This window comes from Lactuca virosa, chromosome 1 (genome assembly GCF_052849685.1).
Source record: "Lactuca virosa cultivar CGN04683 chromosome 1, Lactuca_virosa_CGN04683_v6, whole genome shotgun sequence".
Classification (NCBI taxonomy): Eukaryota; Viridiplantae; Streptophyta; class Magnoliopsida; order Asterales; family Asteraceae; genus Lactuca; species Lactuca virosa.
The window spans coordinates 106,709,468-106,730,693 of NC_136426.1; the positions used below are offsets into that span (position 1 = coordinate 106,709,468).

The following is a 21,226-nucleotide window of genomic DNA, read 5'->3' on the forward strand; positions in this document are numbered from 1 at the left end:
AAAAACGAAATTGATTATTAAGTTTTAAATGAATTGAAATTCCTAGATTCTTTTGAGATTCATTGAACTTTTCAATGACATGTTTAAATCTCGATTATGCCCTTCAAGTTTGTGACTGGGATACCTAGGATCACAAACAAGGTGTGAATAACCATGCAAATGTGCTTGGTACTCTTGATGTTACATATCACCTAATCAATGTGCCGGTTAACCACACACGCTCCATTGATCTATGATAAACATCAAGCTACCCTTTATCACCCTTGTTAGTCCCAAATTAGTGTGTCGGTTAACCACACACGCTCCAATAACGACTTAGCAAGGTGCAAAGTGCAATTTCATGGAATAGCACCATTTTCACATTTTTCCTAAAGTAACTAATATTGGGAATTTATAAAATTTTAGTTACTTTATAATATCATTATACTTATTAATGAGGTTTAATTCCCTATCCTACCCGTTCGGCTAACGACCCTCCACTAGTTAAGGGTGCGGTGGGTAAGAATAGATACCCAACGGCGGTCATATTATAGGCTGCTTCCTTAAACACCCCTTATAGACCAGCTTCGTGAATGAGGCCTACTAACGGTAAGATTGACTTGTCTTATATATATATATATATATATATATATATATATATATATATATATATATATATATATATATATATATATATATAAGTATTAATCTTTTAGTATTATAATAGTATAAGGGTTGAATTTTAAACTTTAAAATAGTAGGGTTTGGAATTAAAGTTTCATAAATGAGACTCTTCAAGTTCCAAAACTTGAAGGCAAGTTTTGTAACTCTTCAAAACTTTTGGTTTCCATAACACATGGATTTATTGTTTCATGAATGAGACTTTTCAAATTCCATAACTTGAGGGCAAGTTATGAAACTCTTCAAGACCTTTGGAATTTCATAACTTATGGGTTTAATGTTTTCATGAATGAGACTTTTCAAATCCCATAACTTGAGGAAAAGTTATGAGACTCTTCAAGAAACATTTAGATGAAATTTAAAATAATACAATTATCAAATAATATATCATTTACCAATTTGACATAATTTAGTTCATGTAAAATTCTACAAATAATTAGTTTTTTCACAAAAACAAGTAATTATCTTAAAAAATTGTCAATCACCATGTTATTGGATGGGGATAATCATTACCATATTAGTAAAATCAAATTTTATGAACCAAAACAATTTGTGGTAATGATCCTAATCCAAAATAGGCCAAAAACTTGAAAATTCTGCCAACAGATGACGCAACTCGTCGAGCCGAGCAATGGACTCGTCGAGTTCATGGCCAAATTCATCCGCCGGTCTGGTTGTAGTGAAAACAAATTAAGCCCTTCGCGGGGCAGTCCCTACTCATATGGCCCTGCTGGCCACATGCATAACATCCCGAGCCTGCGATTAGGCAAGCTCCACTATGTACTCGGCTACACTTGGCACATCGGCCCCGACCCTGCTGACCCTTGCTGGGAGTGTCTGACGTCTTAGGCTTCTTAGCCTGTCCTACTGCTGCCTGAGCCTGCTCAGGCTTCCGCTTCGTGCGGGATTCCAACTCCATTTCCCGCTCCCGGGTCTTCTCCACCATTTCATTTAGGGTCTTGCACCCCGTAAAGCTCAAAAACTCCCGAATATCGTCCCTCAGCACAGAATGATATCGGATCCGCCTCATCTCCTCGTCGGTAGCGTATTGCGGAATCAACAAAGCTCGTTCCTGAAACTTGGCAGTGATCTCTGCCACCGTCTCGGTAGTCTGTTGTAAGTCATGAAACTCCCTTACTAGCCTTTGCACCTCAATAGGTGGTGCAAACTATGCATCAAATCTCCGAACGAACTCGACCCACGTCATTTCCGCCACTCCGGGTGATCCCACCTGGCGAGTAACCTAGCCCGACCAATCTCGTGCCCAATCCCTCAGCATACATGAAGCAAACCCAACCTTTTCCGCATCCGGGCAAGAACTCGTGCGCTGGGCGTTTTCAATATCTACCACCCAGCGTCGGCTGACAATGGGGTCCCTAACCCCGAAGAACTCTGACGCCCCACACGCCATCAACTCCCGGAACGAGGGAGTTTGGGCCCCCAACTGGCCCACAACAATCTCAGCCCTGAATGATCTGAGTCTCTCCTCCATGATTTCCATAATACCTTCCTTGATCGTCCCAAAAATGGCTGGGGTAGCATCAAGGATGCCCTTCATAACCTCGGATGCAATGATATCGCGCAGTCTCTTATCAATAGGCTCGGTACCGCTGCCCGATCCTGACCCAGACCTCGATCCGGACCCTGATCCTGATCCCCCTGCCCCAAATCGTGTCACCACCATGCTGAACTGAAATGTCATATACCATAATGATCAGGACACATTATATATAGGGGATCTTCCCATACTGTTTCTCCTTAGAGTGATCAGGTCTAGCATTGGCTCGGGTATAGGTCCTGTGCTTTTAGTAGTACGGGCCCAATACTACCTTCTACTCCTACATGTGCCTTTCCCCAAGGCTCCACCTGATGACTCCAATTCGTCCCAAAATAACTCATAACCCACAGACCACTGCATAACCCAAATCCCAGGCTGTCCTAAGATCTGCTCTACCCATATCAATCAGACCAATCATAACAAGTTGCATTTATGCATGCAAATTATACACAGAAGAGGATCAAATAGACTTTCGAATAAAAGATCCTACCCTAGGACCACAACCAGACAAGGAACAAGAAATAAGGCCAAATCGATCATTCTAAGGCTATAAGCTCCTAACCGTGTATAAATTTTAAAGCATATACATAGCAAATTCCATACAATCATCCAAGTTCAAATATCAGAATAGCATGGCTAGCACATTGGGGAACTACTTACTTGGCTCGGCTGATCACGCGCGTTGCACTCTAATCTTTTCCTTCTTTCAAAAGCCTTTTATGTCATTTTTGAAAACAAATTTACCATTTCCTTAGTTTGAGTCCTGACCCACCCGAGAGTATGTTTGAATCCCTCAAACCAAGGCTCTGATACCAACTTGTAACGATCCAAATTTACAAAGAAAATTTTCATTTTTAATTAGTTAACCATATTTCATTAAACATGAAAATCCCAATAATTGTTTTCAAGATCACCAACATAACAACATTATTATTTTCAAAACATCAAAGTGTCCCCCAAACCATATCGTAAAAGAGAGATAGAGTGCACGCCGCATCATCACGCATTGCCTTTGCCCTTGGGCTCCGATGTACCTGAAACAAATCCACAGACGGTAAGCTGAAAGCTTAGTGAGTCCCCCAGAGCATACCCCACACAAAACACATATCACATTAGCTATAAAATCTAGCTCTACCACTATCACACGTCAATTAGCTATGAAGCTATCAGTACCATTAGCAACAAGGCTATCTCTACCATCAGCCTAAAAGGCTGTCTCTACCTTTAGCCATAAGGCTATCTCTACCATTAGCCATAAGGCTATCTATACCATTAGCCACAAAGGCTATATCGACCGCATATCATGCATACATACATATCGCACCTCTACATAGAAAGTAAATCAACTAACATAAAATGGGTCGGCCTTGGTGCCATAGACCCATAGGTATGGTGAGAAAACTCACCTCACAAAGCTGAATCGGCAACTGAATTCAGGTATGTCCTATGCTGCTCTTCCCAAACTGCCCATAACCAACAAGTAAATAATCTTAACTCAGCCCCCTAAGGCTCCTCTGAGTCAAACCTGATCAAAGTCTAGGTATATAGTCAAGGTCAACAGTCCATATTGACCTTGAATCGTCAAGCACAATCAGTCACTCGTCGGGTCCCTGCTTAACTCATCGACTCGCCGAGTCATCCGAGGGACTCGTCGAGTTCCTTGATGTTCACGACTGTAAACCATCAACCGAACACCCTTGACCGTAAACCCTTGGCCATAAATAAGAAAACCCTCTCGACTCGCCGAGTCTCTTGCACGACTCGTCGAGTCCCCTTAGTCCATTATGTTTACGGCCTTTTCCAGTGGGACTCAAGGTCCGAAACTTCGGATCTATACTATACTAGTGTGGTTAACACGTAAAGTTGCAAACTTTACGTGCATGCAAGGCCTCACATGGCCATAATCACCAAAACTAACCTTCAACAAGGTTTTCATGCAAGGAGAGGGAATGAGCTTAATAAAAGGTGCAACTTTATGATATTTGGGACCTAAGAAGCTCCAGATTTGGAACCATATCCTTGTGATAGTTCCAGATCTAAGCTTGCTTCCATTTCCTCAAAGTTGGTCATAACTCTCAAATAGAATCTAGGCTTAAGGTAACAGATTCATACCTCAATTCAATGCCTAAGACGAATTAGATGCTAGATCTAGTGTTTTCCCCTTGATACTTCTTCTTCAAGCTTGGAATTCCTTTCACAATCCCAAGGTTTAAGCTCCCAAAGCTCTTACTTCTGTTCACACACCCCAGTGTTTGCGGCCGTAAACGATCTCTTATGATGCTAAGGGAGGCTACAAAGGCGTATAATGTCGTTTATATAGGGGCAAACCTCAAAATTTAGGGTTTTCTTTAAACAGCTCGGACTCGCCGAGTCGGTCCCGTCCCGCGTTCCATGTTATCACGACTCTTCTTGACGAGTTGGACTCCCAACTCGCCGAGTTCATGCACCAACACCCTACAAACTCGAAACAGGTGTTACAGACTTCATCCATTCTCCTGTATGGGGTCATCACAAGATCTTCATAGAATGGATAATCCTTCTTTAGGCCCATGTTAAAAGCTTCTGCGGTAGTCGCCATGTCAATATTGGGAATATTCAATTCTTTACTGCCAAACCTGCTTACAAAATCTATAAAAGATTCCTTAGGATCCTGGACTACTCGAAATAGATGTCAAGTGATCCTTTCGAATGTCCTGCTACAAGAGAACTGATTATTTAAAAGGTTAACTAAATGAGCAAAAGAAATAATGGAGTAGGGAGGGACATTGGCGAGCCATTTCAAGGCTGATCATGTAAGGGTTGAACCAAAACCCTTACATAAACAAGACTCTTTTAAGTGCGATGGGATGTGAATTATTTCCACTCTCTCTCTATATATTGTGTTATGTGATCCTCAAGATTTGTAGTTCCATCATATAGTTACATGTTGGGAGTTTGGAAGCGTTTTCGAACTTCAGTGTCAGCTATCGAGGGAGCAAATCTCATGTATAGATTAAACTACTCCTGGTATGCACGAGATCATCTGCCTTAGTCGCTGAAGTTCCCTAGCCATGACTGGACATATCCCTGCATCGAGATCCACCAAGTTAGTATTAAAGGTATTATTTCCAAACAAGTTACCACTATTTTTGTTCTTAGGAGTATTGAAAGTTTGGTCGAGATCCTGGATCACATAAGTTTGGTTGTTTGGGATTACACCCCGAGTTTTAAATAGCGATGAACACCAGAGCTATAGTCTCCGGACGTTTCCCTAAGGATATTGCGTTATCGAAATTTAGGATTTTGGGTTGCAAGATCAAGGGTGTCGCTTCATGAGGTTTGAGAATCTTTGTTCTTATCCTTTCCATTTCTTTGATTAATGTTTGGTTGTCCTCATGTTGTTAACTCACTTCTTGCTTCAACATCTTAACCATGGAGAAGAGTTCGTTGTTGGACATCAAGACAGGAGGATCTTAGGACCCACCGGATCCTAGATTTCCACGGCTAGTGACCAGAGAGGTGCTCTTCTTAGAGGAATCAAAATTTTTCTTCTGACCAGGAGGTCAACTTAGAGGTGGTGGAAGATTTTTAGAAGAAATGGGAGGAATAGAGTAAGAAGATAAGGTTGATTGCGTAGACATGATTTTTCAAGAATTATGAACAACACGGCCCTACGGTGGGCCCCAAATTGTTTTGGTAAAAAATCGATCAAAAATATATCAACGAAATATTATGAGAGGATGTAATATTGTGACTAATCTGGTATAGAATTGAGATTAAAATGACACAAGTGGTTTACAAGGAAAGCCCTTGATCCTTGCTAGGATCTTCGATATAAAACATTGGGAGGTGATAATCATCACCTACCTTATTTAATCTTATTAATCAAAGTGCAAGTTACTGAAAAGAATTTGAGAATATGAGTACAAGTGTTTCATTCGCTCTAGATGTGTGTTTGTGCGATTTATACATGTGTATTCATAGCCTAAGTTGACTAACTAAATGTCCGATATTCTCGGGATGCTGTTGAACAAGCCTTTTCACGTTGCTTTAACTGAGTAATCCCGAGTTTTATGCTTGACTCAAATGAGTCTTTAGAGTTGATGAGACTTGTGTTCACAATTTCTGCACATGTGAATAATAAACAAGAAATATATTCATTAATTTTGTTAGAAAATAATAATGGTGATGGTTAGGATCTTGATGTATGTTTCGAGATCCTGAGACTCCTTTAAGATCCAGGATCCTGGATAGGTTTAAGGATCTTGACCCCAAACAGTATATTTCAGTTGTAAAACTATATAATTGTAGCATGTTCCAGATTTGCAAAACTTGTAGGCTAACATACATGTTCTTCAGCATATTGGTAATGCTTGTTACCCCAATATGTTTATTTATTTATTTTTGGGAAAATAAGAAAGAAACGTTTTAAGAAAAGATGACTTCACGAAGCGACCATGTATTGGACATTGTGCATTTTAGCTCAATAAGTCGCGACGTAAACTTATTTGAGTCTCAACGTGTGGCCACCAAAAACCAAAACCCTAGGTCTTGGGTTTTAAACCCTATTTAAAGGAACTAACTTCTAAGGCTTCATCTCTTATCAGCGTCCATCCTCCAGAAACCCTAGCCTCATCTCATCCATTCTTATGCTTTGGTGTTTTTGGTGTGAATCTTGAAGAATGAGTTAGTTGTTTTTGTGCACATAAAGCTAGATCCAGAGAGTTCTAGCCTTCTTAGTCCCGTTTTAGTATGATTTCCTTGGATTTTGGAAAACCCTAGGTTGATCAGATGTGATGGTTGGTTTTCTAGACACTTTAAGGTGAAAACGAGTACATGCTCAAACCCTGTTCGAACCATGCAATATAGTCTTTGCCTTTTTTGACCTTGTTTTGGATCTAGGGTTAGCATTAGACTTGTTAGGGGTTTTCATGTTGATAAAGTTTGGATTTGTATCCATTAAACACTTCCCAACATGTTGTTTGGATAGTTATAACCCTTAACAGATTAAGCACTTTATAGAAGTGGATGGTTTTCCCAGGGGACGCGACACAACCAACCCTTGGTTGTGGTTAGGGATGTCAGAAACTTTCGTGGGATCATGCTCCCGTGGGACCCTGATTCCATACAGGATTAATCTTTTGAAAAATTCGAGGGCGGGGGCGGGAGTGGGATTAAACCCTGTTTTATTTTCGAGACCGGGGGCAGGAGTGGGTATTTTCCATCCCGTACTCCTGCGGGGCCCCGTTTGTATATTTATATAAAAATATATATATGTTTAATATAAAAACATATATAGACAATACATTATTTAATTTTAGGGTTTATTGACTTTCTTCCACTTCGCATCATACGACGATATGATAGTGAATTAGTCATATATTTTTGGATATGTCGTACTTTTTTTGTAATGTTGGATTTGTTGTATTTTATATTTGTAAGTTTGTTGGATTTGTCATTTTGTAATGTTGAATTTGTAATGTTGGATTTTTAATTTTTTAGTTGTTAAAAAACTAGATTTAAAGCTTTTAAAGTTATGAAAAATATTTTATTAGCCGAAAATATAACAATTTTGTTTAGCAAAAAGTCATTTTTAATCCTATAAAACGGGGGAACGGGGGCGGAATCGGGGGTGATGAAGGTATTTGGGGGCATGATTGTGGGCTATGTAAACGAGGGATTCGGTGGCGGGGGCAATAACTAATTTCGGGGGTGGGGTGGGGGAAGCCATCATGACTATTTTGGACTGTGGTGGGTGCAACATGACCAAGAGTTAGTTGCAGCGCGTTGACCATTGACTTTTTGACATGTTTGACTTTTGGTCAAACTGTGATGGACATATAGTTTTCGAATGAGCTTGGAACTCTTATTAGTAATGGTTATTATGATGCATCGTATGGTGAATTTAGGTGGTTTGTGTTAGTTGGTTCGTTTGAGGAGTCTTACGTATAAACCTTAGACTTCTAGCTTCATGTGAGTTTTCTCACTATACTATGTGTGACATTATATGTCCTTTGTATGGTAGGATGTTTATGTGACTGATTAGATTATAGTTGGACTATAACATTCATAAGTTGGTGAAACAATATAGTTAGACTATAACATTCGTATTAAAGACTATAGTTTGACTATAGCATTTGTATGAAATACTATAGTTAGACTATACCATTTGTACGAAAGACTAGTTGGACTATAGAATTTGTATGAGAGGTTATGGTTGGATTATAACATTCATATGTCGATGTAAGACTATAGTTGGACTATAGCACTCGTTAGTGTATGCATCGTATATGTGGTGGAATGTATGGTATATTGGAGAATTCACTAAGTTTTGTGTTTAGTCGATATATTTAAATGTATTTCAGGTTGTTCTGGTGAAAAAGAGAAAGACACAATGCGACTGTACTCGCATCTATGATTTGTTTTGAGACTTCCGCTAAACACTAATTATGTTTTCATGACGTTTGAAACAAATGGATATTTATGTTCTTTCTATGAAAATGGTTTTATGGTTGTTATTACTTACATTTTAAAAGAAAATTTTGGTTGAAATATTGGGACAGTGAAACTAAGGCTTTAGAGATTTTTAAAAAATATTTTGAAAAAGATTTTTTTATAAAAAAAAAATGGAAAGATGTGATATGTACAGTCAGTCGGAGCTTAAAAAGAAAAGTGATTCCCGATATGCACATATTTGTTTGATATGTTATTTATGTGATTGATAGTAATGCATGAATGTAGCTTAAGGATTTGCTTAGAATTTACATGCTAGATTTCCTGCTTAGTTGAGATGCCTTGTTGCCTTATATGTTGGTTACTATGTGCTACTTGAAGTCTATGTTAATATCGATAAGTTGTTAAGTGAATGGTTTAGGGTAGTATGCAGTTAGAATCTCTTATACTTGGAATTCTTGATTTGTCCTTATTGCATGTTCCTTTTTTGGTTGTTGCCTTAGGGTAGGATCAGTTATTCGTTTGTCTATCTTATTCTTGACTTTGTACGACTGTGCATTCATAAGGCGACTCGTTGATATTGGTGGAAATTTTGTCTGGCATGATAGCGGTGCAGTATCCTACAGAGTCTAGGAAGATTAGTAGTATGTGCATGAGTATATGTATATATATGTATATATATATATATATATATATATATATATATATATATATATATATATATATATATATATATATATATATGTGTGTGTGTGTGTGTGATAGGACGCCTAGTAGTGGCTGTAATGGGAAACTTAAGAACTTTAGGGAAACTCTTAAAATGAGTACGGATATGTGTGGAAGATAGTATATGACCGTACTACCTGAATAACATGATACATACTTGGAGCATGAATGGTCACAAGGGTTCTGAGGAGCTGGTAAATAGTGAAATAATGGGATGATAACACTATGTATATGTTGTAGCCTCTTTCTATTTGTGCCCATAATATGGTAACCACTAAACAGGGAAGGGAGGTTCTGGAGTAGGTCCGAGTAAGCCGAATTATATTATATGATTGATGTTGAGGTCTTGCAATCCCTACTTGATGTTATAGTAGAGATGCTTAGGAAGATCAAGGAAGATTTTATCGTGATGTTTGATAAGAGGTATGTTGCCCTCAGGCAGCTAGAGGAGTTGGTCACCCGAGGCCTAGGACTATCACTTATTGTGACTTTTCTGTGTGTCAACCTCCCATGTTCGATGAGAAGAAGGATCTAATTTTCAGTATGCGATAAATAGGTGAGGTGAAGGGTGACTTTCGCACCGATTTTCCTTGAGTAGGCATAGGTGAGGTTCGTTGTGAACCTGTTACGCCATGTGGCGAAGGATTGGTGGGGCTGGATTCCGCCCATTTCTACAACCGAGCTAGAGCTCATGACTTAGGAGGAGTTTAGGACGCGTTTCAGGGAGTAATATGTTCCCGCGGAAGAGATTGAGCGAGTGAACAGAAGTTACTGGCTCTCAAGCGGACTACTGAGTCGGTGACCGAGATCACCAACAAGTAAAAGGAGAGGGCGATGTTTTTCCACGAGTATCCTGCGAATCAGATGAAGAAGATGCCCCTTTACTCTGTTTAAGTAACTTCCTTGATTTAGAATATCATAGTATTTTATAGCTAATGACAATATTATATATCTAATTAGATGTTTTCTTTTTACATAAAAGAACCTATGAGGACTTTCATTGAGCAGTACATCCATGAATTCCAACCACAAATTGGAGAACATATGAACTAGGTAGTCTTTTAGAAAACATAAACAAATAGAAAAATCATAAAAAAAATTAACAGACCTTAAATGGTAATGTCTTAATGGATACTGTTTCAGAATATCAACAGAATCTCAACATAATCTCAAGTATACCCTTTTGGCATTGAAAAACATAATAGAATATAAAATCAAAAGCATGTAAATCTTATACACAACACATACCGTGAATCTTCAACTTCAACATAAACAGGAAATAAAATATTGTAGGGAAAGATTGAAGAACATAGCTGGATGAATAGAGAATTAAGGAAAAAGAGCAATAGCGGCAACAAAAACGTTAACATGGAGTATTGAGACAATTGTGATGAGTGAAACTGTCGATCCTTGAAGAGTAAGCAAACCTATTAAAACTTACCAAAAAGATAGACAGCATTGCAACCCTTATGGAAAACGAATTGCAATTAGCATGGTGGTTTAGCGCTTGGCGAGAAAAAAGATGAAGATGAAGGAAAGGATTAAATGTTTGGGATTCAACATTGGAGAAGATTTGATTCGTGATTTACTTGGATTAAGTTGAGGAGTTTTTTTGATTTTGTGGGATTGATTAAAAATTTGGTTAAATCTACAAGGTAACTGAAAGTCAGACCCGTAGCATTAAAATAAATTTTTTTATTAGAGAAGAGATTAAATAATAATAAAAATTGGTTGTAGTTTTTTCGTATATCCCCTGCTTGTGGGCTTAAACTGTGCACGCGACATGGGCTTCTCCCCATTATTATATGAAGTTTTATTTTCTATGGCCGACTAAAATCTTTGGGCTTTAGCCCAAGAACCGAAAAACCTAGTGGGTCATCTTCCTGACCCGATTTCTACAGTTTCTTGTCTATTAGCTTCTTAGACTTTCTGATTCCTAATTCTCTCTAAATATTTTTCTAAAGATTATACTCTATCTCTCCACCCAAAAAACACTTCTTTCAATTCAATATAATGATCCAATCCAAAAACATGGTTAAATCTCTGTTTAAAACGTGAAAATCGCAAATAAATTTCAATTCGATTGAGCGCGCCAGGTTCATCAAAATCTGAGCAAAAACATGATCAATCACTTATATCATAACAAAATCGAAGTTTCGAAAAGGGTTTACATGCAATTCAACATATTGTCGTTGATTACAACCCCTTCCTCTTCTTCAATTTCTAGGGTTTCTAATCGTTTTGGATTTCTATCCCAATGGTGTAACATAATATTATGCCATTCGAAATTTCATGAAGCCAAATCATTGTGTTGATTACACGGATAATACTCAAAATAATAGAACTTTTAGAATTTAATGAGGCAAATAATAAACTTAGAAGAACATGGTCATAGGCTACAAACTCTTGTAATTATAAATAATGAAGCATGCACCCACATACGTTTGTCTTATTAAAAATATTAAAAACATACCAAACTTCTCAACTTAAGCAGCCTCCTCAGGATACTTAAACATGTTGAAGGAGTTATTACAATAGCTCAATCCACCATCAACAAGCATATTTTGTGCAGTTACATACTTAGCCTCATCACTAGCCAAATAAAGGGCAGCATATGCAACATCATCTGGTTTATGTGTCACACCCTTAAGGTTCGCGACTCCATTTATCATATTCTCAAAAACCTCCCTTTCAAGCCCGATGAAATCCGCAGTCATCGGTGTAGCAATTCCAAAAGGCGACACACAATTGACTCGAATGCCAAATGGTGCAAGCTCAACAGCTAGATTCCTAGTTAGACCAACTAACGCGTGTTTTGAACACGAATAAGCATGACTAGCCATACCTCCAAGATGTGAAGTAAGGCTAGATGTTGTTATAATCGAGCCTGATTTCTGTGGAACCATAACCCTAGCCGCATGTTTCATGCACAAAAAGGTTCCTATGACATTGACATTAAGTACACGCTCGATGTCCTTTTTCTCATTGTCTATAATGCGTGGCTTGAAAGCATCTGCTACCCCTGCGTTGTTGAACATGATGTCAAGTTTTCCATAAGTGGCGACTGCAGTGTCTATGGTGTTTTTGACTTCCTCTTCATTGGTGATGTCACAATGGATATACATTGAGTTTGATGAGCCTATTGCCTCGGAGACTGCTTGACCGAGTTGGTCTTGTACGTCTGCGATGATGATTTTTGCTCCATGTGCGGCAAAAAGTTTTGCACAACACTCACCAATACCACTCGCTGCTCCTGTTATCAATGCTACCTTTCCTTCTAGTCTATATCAATTGTATAATAATGTCATATTCACAATATTCTTGAATGCTAACTTACATAAAAATAAAACAATTCTATGGTTGATTAATTTCAAGTAATTTGAGAGTAGACAAATTGTGAAAAGTCATAATGTAATTCACTCGCTTATCAATTTGTGCAATGTATGTTATTTTTTAGTGATAATAGGAACATACTTATATGGCAAAATATTTATATTTTTTTTACTCGTAATAATAATATGTAACCATAAACTTGTAAGGTGTGCTTTATTTAATATTAACAACAATGTTCTTATATTTATTTTCATATGATAGCAACATCCTCACTTTTTTTTATTGACAATAATCACTTAATAAAGTTTTTTGTCCGCTAATAAAAATGTAATCTAACAATTGCATACTTTTTAACTGATAACATAAGTGTAAATGTAAAAAAAATGCCATTAATAATTCTCATTTCCTCTTTCTGTTACTTAATTTATAAGTGTACTTAAAAGCCAATATACTTTTCTATTATTTATTTATTTATTTATTTTTTATGTTTTATCACCCTTATGTAACAACTTGTTATTATCGAGTTTGATAGGTGTTAGCTATGATGAAACAACTATACAAACATAAATGAACAAATTTTATCATATTTAATATAGGACCGATGCTACATAAGATATTGAATACCATTTTATCATATTATAATGATGTAATAAAACATAGGGAAAAAATAAACTTTTCTGGCTTTTTCAGTAGAATTAAAAATTTGGGATATAAACGATTAAGTCAGAGTACACGATGTAAATTTTGTAAATTAACCCATAAAAATATATGGTAACAGGGTATTTTTTGTAGTTTACCTAAATAATAACATCTATGAATAAAAACAAGTATTTGAATAAACAGTCACTAATAAACTAACCTTTTTGCAGGAATTGACATTTGTTACAGACGAGAAAGATATAGCTTCAGAGGAAGATGATGAAGCTCAAGATCTATTCTATTGCGCAAAGGAGACTGAGTGATCTGCTTTATTTGGCCTTCAGTGGCTCAAGCTCAAGTGTTATTATATAGTGGAGATTGATTGGCATGCTTATTTTGACCTTATGGTTGACCCCAGGCCCCAGCTGTGATTGTTTTATTTCATTTTTTAAGATTTAAAAAAAAAATGATTAAAAATCATAAGAACCAGCTTATTACAATTTGAATATAAAAATACGTATGTAATAAACTAAACCAACTTTGTTTTCCTGACAATATTCCCAAAAGATTTTCCAAACTCAAGAACAATCATTAAAAAAAAACGTCTGGTTACTAAATAATGTTTCGGAAAATAGATTGCTAAAACTATTTTGAGAAAGTATATACTCCAATTAAATAATTGAATATTTTTTTTTTGTCAATAACAGGCTGCTGTCTGAAGATGCAGAAAAAAAATGAGAAAACCGTGACCAACTTTTAAAGGATTATAAAATGCATAGATCTCATTGAAAGATGCAAACTTTAGCATGGGTTTGGTAGCCTGGGAAACGAAGAAAAGTATATATATATATATATATATATATATATATATATATATATATATATATATATATATATATATATATATAACTCATACTTTCATAAGAACCCGAAACTAAAAGTGAAACATTAGATCAAAATTAATTCATTCAGTATATGATTGTCATCTTATCAATCTCATTTAATGTTTAATTTTTTGTTTTATTAGAAATATTAATAAAAATGTCTAAAAATTAACAAAAAAAAAAATCAAATTTTCGGATTTCTTTTTATAAAAATAAGAAAAAACATCATAAATGGTCCCTGTGGTATCCCAAAATCTGAAGTTTAGTCCCCATGGTTTAAAAACGTCATAGATGGTCCCTGTGCTTTCAAAACTTTTGACGATTGGTCCTTATTGCTAACTCCGTTAAGTTCTGTCCGTTAACTAAAGGACATTTTCGTCATTTCACTGCCACATGGACCATTTATGATGATTTCTCTTATTTTATAAAAAATGAAATAATATACAAAGGGGTCCAATCTCTCTCTCTCTCTCTCTCTCTCTCTCTCTCTGTGGGAAAAAGAAACCCACTCCCCCGTCTTCTTCTTCTTCCTCACCTATATGAACAAAGCTAAATCTGATGTCCTTCTTCTCCGTTTTGATCAATAACTTTGTATAATGCATTTGGATCTGATAGATAAATACATGATCCCACCCATTGTTCCTCTTCCAATACAACTATCTGTCCAAACCATTCAATAAAACTATGTTGTGTCTCCTCTTCATTGTACATCTCTGACTGAACTCTGTCGCACTGCAATTAGGGTTCGCCACCAAGATCAATGATGAAAAGAATGGCATGTAGAACAACTCAGCTTCGTCTGGATCCAAAATAAACCCTGGTCACATAAGACCCAGATGAGATGGGAGAAGAAAATGTGGAAGAAGATGAAGTGAAAGAAACAAAAGAATGATCAGAACATGAAACAAAATTCCAAGAATTTCCAACTAGCAAATCAACAAAAGCTCCAACAATAAACTGATGATTGTTCTTCCCATTCATTCTCAAATGCCATCGCAACAACTTTTCCAACCAAGCCTAATCTTTCAAATTATGAGTCTCCACCATCTCCTTCATCGATTTCTTAAAACCCCTGTAAGGATTCTCAGATTCCATCACCATCACCACACTCTCTTTGAGGAATAAAGACGTAATCCCACACTATCGAGCGATCTTTTTTCCGTTTTAGAAAATAGAGGCACCCAAAACTCAGATTCGATAAAAAAAAATTCCATCTTTGTGACGAAAATGGTTGTAGAATGTTAGAATTAACAAAGGGAAACATGTTTGATCGTAATATGGTTTGGCAATCTAAAGAATAGAAAAAATTTCAGAATTTAAACTTATTGCCCACCAAGTGTTTGATCTTTTGTCTGAATGAGCTTTCCATGCTGTAACTTATAGTTCTTAGTTATGCTCATCGATTTCAGCAATTTGGATTCACAAATTTCTGTTTAAGCCATCAATTTGGCATTTAAATTTGTTCAAGCAATCGTTAAAATCCTTAAATCATGAGCTGTTAGGAGAGAGAGAGAGAGAGAGAGAGAGAGAGAGAGAGAGAGAGACCTTTATATATTATTTCATTTTTTTAAATAAGAGAAATCGTCATAAATGGTCCATGTGGTAGTGAAATGACGAAAATGCCCTTTAGTTAAAGGACAGAACTTAACGGAGTTAACAATAAGGACCAATCGTCAAAAGTTTTGAAAGCACAGGGACCATCTATGACATTTTTAAACCACGGGGACTAAACTTCAGATTTTGATGTTTTTTCTAAAAATAATAATTTTTGACTTTTCAAAAAATGCATATTTTTTATTTTTTTATTAGATAACATGAAATAAAAAAAATGAAACTTTTTAAAAAAAACTGCATTTTTTATACAGTAAATTTTTCAAAATCAATAAATTAAAAAAAAAACTATAATTTTTTTAACAAAAAAAAAAATCAACGTTTTAGGTGCATATATATGCATATTTCTTATACTATAATATTTATAAGTAAATCATAAAAAAACCTATTTTTATTTACTAATCTATAAACACAATAGTACAAGTATTTTATTCGATACAGAATAAAATATAAAAAACAAAAAATGCTACAAAGTTTCAAAGAGTTTTCATGTCTTCGTGTCAAGATTTTCATATTTCTTCAATTTATCACTTTTCACCTCTTCAATATGTTTTCCACAAATTCTTCCAAATTTATAAGAAAATTAAAAAAAATGATTAATGCAAGAAGACTCACAAAAATGCATATGAATATATCTTGTAACATTCACATTTGATTATATTATGTAAGATTCACATGTGATTATATAATGTGATATTCGCATGTGATTGTATCTTTTAAGATTTAAATGTGAAATTCAAAATAAAACTATAAATAAATAAATAAAAACAATCAACAAAGAACACTCACACAAAATGCATGTGTGCATATAGACGTAATTCATATGTGATTCACTTATGGTTTACATATGATTCACTTGTGATTTACATGTGAATCACATGTAATTCATATGTGAATCATATGTAATTCATATGTGAATCACATGTAATTCATATGTGATTAACTTGTGATTTACATGTGAATCGCATGTAATTCATATGTGAATTACATGTGAATCACATGTAATTCATATGTGATTCACTTGTGATTTACATGTGTCCAACAACATATCCATATGAACCACATGAAAATCTTCCATCAATTAATAATGCATATTCTTGTAAATTTTCACAGATTTATATATCATCACTACCCAATTTACACGATCTACACAACTTTTACACTCACTGTCACATAAACAATGTCATTTCTATAATTTTTCATTATTCGTTTCATTATATATTTGAATTTTTTATGCTTATTACAGTGATTATTTGCAAGGATCATGGGAAAAACACAAAAATAATATATTAATTTAGTGCTCTATTTGTTGATTCTATTAACACCTGATTCACCAAGGTATCATATTTACAACATAAATGATCACTAGTTAGCATAGATAATATATTAATAATACATTCTTAATGCAGCTAGTTTTCTATGTGTTTCTATTGCAATTAATATATGTTTTTAACACAATTCTTACTTTAATTTTGTAATATATTCAAGAAGCATGGATCTAGCACTTAGAATGTCTTTCTTTTGCTTAAACTGGCCCTGAAAATAAAGATGGTCTTCATTTCACAACTGGATATGCATCAATTTTATTAAGTACCAAGTTTGACATTGAAATTGAATTCCTTGTTTCCAATGGCATGTAAAATGTAAATAAATCAGTGAACTCATACCTTGCTCTGGCACAGTCATGACATCAGCTGGAACAATGGTGTAGTTTTCAAGCCCACAAAGGAGAAGTGATCCAATGACAGGTACAAGCTTCACAATCAATGGAGTACTATCCAAATTCTTAGAAATAGATAGTGTGCACAAGAAGAAAGTAAGTAGCCACTTAATTGGAGTGATGGTGAAAGATTCTTTCATTAAGGTTGAACTGCTGAGATTTAATAACTCATAAGGGATTGATACTACACATATGTAAAACAGATGAGGATGGCATGGTTGCTTGGTGAAGACTAGTGCCAAAAAATTCTAGTTAAATCTACCAAAGAAGCCGGAAGCAAAACATTTTCATTGAGCACTTTGTTACATCATCCGTATATTTTTTTGGATGTGGAGATGGTGTCAAAAACTAATCAGAAACTTGTATTCTTCCCAACAATCTTCTTTGGAGCATTTTGTCGAACAACTTATATGCATGATAGCGATATCCACTGAACAACTTATAATTTAATTAAACTGAAAAATGAAACAGGATCCAGTGTTACTTGATTCAGATCGCTATAAAAACAAAGAAATTGAAGCTAAAAAAACTCATGATAGAGAGAACTAAACCTTTACTTTATTCAGATCATTATAAAAACATGATCTAGTGTTACTTGATTCAGATCCTTTATCTCTCGACTCCGTGACAAAGCCTGAGCCAGATTTAACATTCACTCCATCAAATAGGTGAAACAAGAAGGTCATTAATAGAATTTTTCGTATGAGCAAAAGATAAACACATCATATCGCCATACTCTGGAAACAGAAGATGAGAAGAGGCATTGTTCAGTGGATTACATGACTCACGAAATATAGAAGAGATTGAATGAAGATCTTTGGAAACATCGTTATATGGCACATTTACTTTCATCTTCGGTTTTTTTGACATCCAATTTACCAATTGATCATCTAGGTTAGCAAGTAAAGAGCTCTGAAGTATTAATTCTGTTTTTACCATTAATCAAAACTTGAAATACCCAACACAACTTGCAATTTGGAAAAGATTACAAATCTGTAAGAACTGAGAAAGGTAGATCGATGAAGAGGGGAGGCGGTATAGGTGTAACACCTCGTTTCGAAAAGAAACCCTAAACTTAGAGATTCAATGGATTATGATTTCTTTTGACCAAAAATCAATGATAATTTAGCAAGGCATTGGTTTAATTTAGCAGGGCGTTGGTTTCGGGGAGTTAAATGTCATAATTTGGATATTGGGGGTTAAAGTGTAATTTTCGGGGTGGTTTTATAAAGAATTTCAGAAGGAGGGGATGTTTGGTAAATTTTGGAGTTAAGCTGAAAAAGATTTCGTGGAGGAGGACCAAACTTCGAAAAAGGGAATTATGTTTAAAAGTTAGGCACGGGATTAAACCCGACACCCCTTCCCCCCTCATATTCATGATAATAAGTTCATAAAAACCCTAACCCTAAACTCATTCTTGCAGCCGCCACCTTACTTTTGGGTTTTCCAACCGCCGCCACCATTCACTCTGTACTGCGCCGGACCACCACCACTGTTGCTCCTGTTGCCGGTGAAATCAAGAATCGTGAAGCAGACATCAATCCATGGGCAGTTGAAAGGTCGAATTAGCGTGGCTAATTGTTGTTGTTCTCGATAACTGACAACCACCACCTCCTCGTCGTAATCGCTCTTTTTCCCTCCGTTTTCGTTCAAAACCGACGAATATCGCCGCCGCCGCCACTCATACGACTCTTCTTCCACTGCTCCGGTCAACGTTCACCACTCCGAGGGAGGCTGTTGTGTGCATTTTGGCGTGTGTTTCACATGTATGTGTGTACTGTTGTGTTGTTTCTCGTTGTGGGCATGCTTGTTTGGCTAGAAAAACGAGAACAACCACCATGGCAGCCGACCATGGTGGCTGCCGCCACTAGCCACCACCTTGGGTGGCTGTGTGGGTGTGTGTGTGTGTATGTGTGTGTGTTGGATGGATGTTAGTGTACCAGAATGCTTTTGATATTGTTTTTATTTAAAATTATAACTACCACCATTGAAAGTTGTGGCTGCCGCCTCCTATTGCCACGGACCGCCGCCGACCACTACTGCCTGAGTGGCAGTGGGTGGTGCCCGACTTATTAAACATTAAATTATCTAATCATCTAAGTTTAGTCCGAGTGACATGTTTTTGGTTGGAAACCCTAATTAGGTTTTAGAAAACCCTAGTTTTGGGGTTGGGACGGACCCGCGTACTTAGTTAGGGAGGATTTTACATGTTGGGATTCGGTTGGGCCATCAGGTTTCGGACTGATAATTATTTTGAGAAGACCTACAATGGGTTTGGGCGCAATTTGGAAAATTGGGCCATGGATTGGACTTTGGATGGTTTTTGGTATTTGGACCTTGTGGATTATTAGGTTTGGGCCTAAGTCTTGGTCCAAAAGAGATGAGGCTAAATTGGTTATTTACCCTAGTAATGGATTTATGGATATGGATTGGGACCCAAATGTTGATTGGGTGTTGTTTTGATTTTTATAGTTCGGGGATCGGTCAGCTATCAGCCAGAGATTTATCCGTGGGATTTCAGCAGTGTGAGGCGAGTCTCCTCACTGTGTCTAGCGGGTCTAAGACACCAATGTCGGCCCATGATTTATATGTTAGGATGATAGATGTCTGCATGACTCTTGCATGTGTTGTATGATGGTATGCTTACCGGGCAAGGCCCGATGCCAGGTGGGGCCTGATGGGTATATTGTATGCTTGTTATTAGTATTTGTTTTTATGCTTACCGGGCAAGGCCCGATGCCGGGCGGGGCTCGACGACTGTATGGTATGCTATAGTATTTTGTGATTATTGCATGTGCTAGTAAGGTTATATGTTTATATGATTACATGATTATACGATTGTATGATTATGTGTGTGTATCGGGCGAGGCCCAATGTCAGGTGGGGCCTGGTGATTGACAAATTTGTAACCCGAGCGGGGCTCGATGTCGGGCGAGGCCCGAAGCTGAGCGGGGCTCGATGTCGGGCGGGGCCCGAGGGTGAGTGGGACTCGATATCGGGTAGGACCCGATGGAGGGCGGGGGATCAGTATGTGATTTGTGTATGTATGATATGTGGTATCTTGGGGAACTCATTAAGCTTTGTGCTTACGGTTTTCAGTTTATGTTTCAGGTACTTTGGTTTTCAAATGGAAGAGCTCGGGATGGTTGCAAGGCACACAACACATGTTTCCGCATTCTATGATTTGCTCCGACTTAATGATGTTTCGATGAATCTTGTTTACCTTTGTTTTATGAAAATGATATGTATCAATGAATTATTAATCCAAAAAATGAAAATTTTATGTTATTATTTTTGGGACGTTACAACTTGGTATCAAAGCCTTCGTTTGAGGGATTCAGACATACCTTTGGGTGTGTCTGAACTCGAACCGAGGATTTGGTAAGTTTTCAAAAATGAAAGAAATGATTTAAAAGGGAAAAAGAAGTTTTCTACTACAAGAAAATGTGTGGTGCATGCAATCGATCGAGCTCAAGTAAGTTCCTCCCAAAATACCATACATGTTAACTAATATGATTTGATATGTATAACCTCTGAATCGTATGCTAGTTAGGGCTAAGAATCTGCTCAGTTTTAGCATAATAGAATGCTAGGAGAGATGCCTTTATATGCCTGTTGTTTGATCTTGTAGACTTGCATGCTAGTTCTGATTAGCCAGTGATA

The 21,226-nt window shown here is 36.6% G+C and overlaps 1 protein-coding gene across 1 annotated transcript; it reads right to left on the minus strand.

The window, feature by feature from the left end:
- Positions 1-11,703: 11,703 nt before the first annotated feature.
- On the minus strand, positions 11,704-13,696 carry LOC145155480 (secoisolariciresinol dehydrogenase-like). Its single transcript, XM_079075600.1, has 2 exons — positions 13,569-13,696; positions 11,704-12,658 (listed from the first exon to the last, which is right to left on the minus strand). Exons 1-2 carry the CDS (start codon positions 13,586-13,588, stop codon positions 11,863-11,865), a joined length of 816 nt encoding a protein of 271 aa, XP_078931726.1. The 5' UTR covers positions 13,589-13,696; the 3' UTR covers positions 11,704-11,862.
- Positions 13,697-21,226: the final 7,530 nt, after the last annotated feature.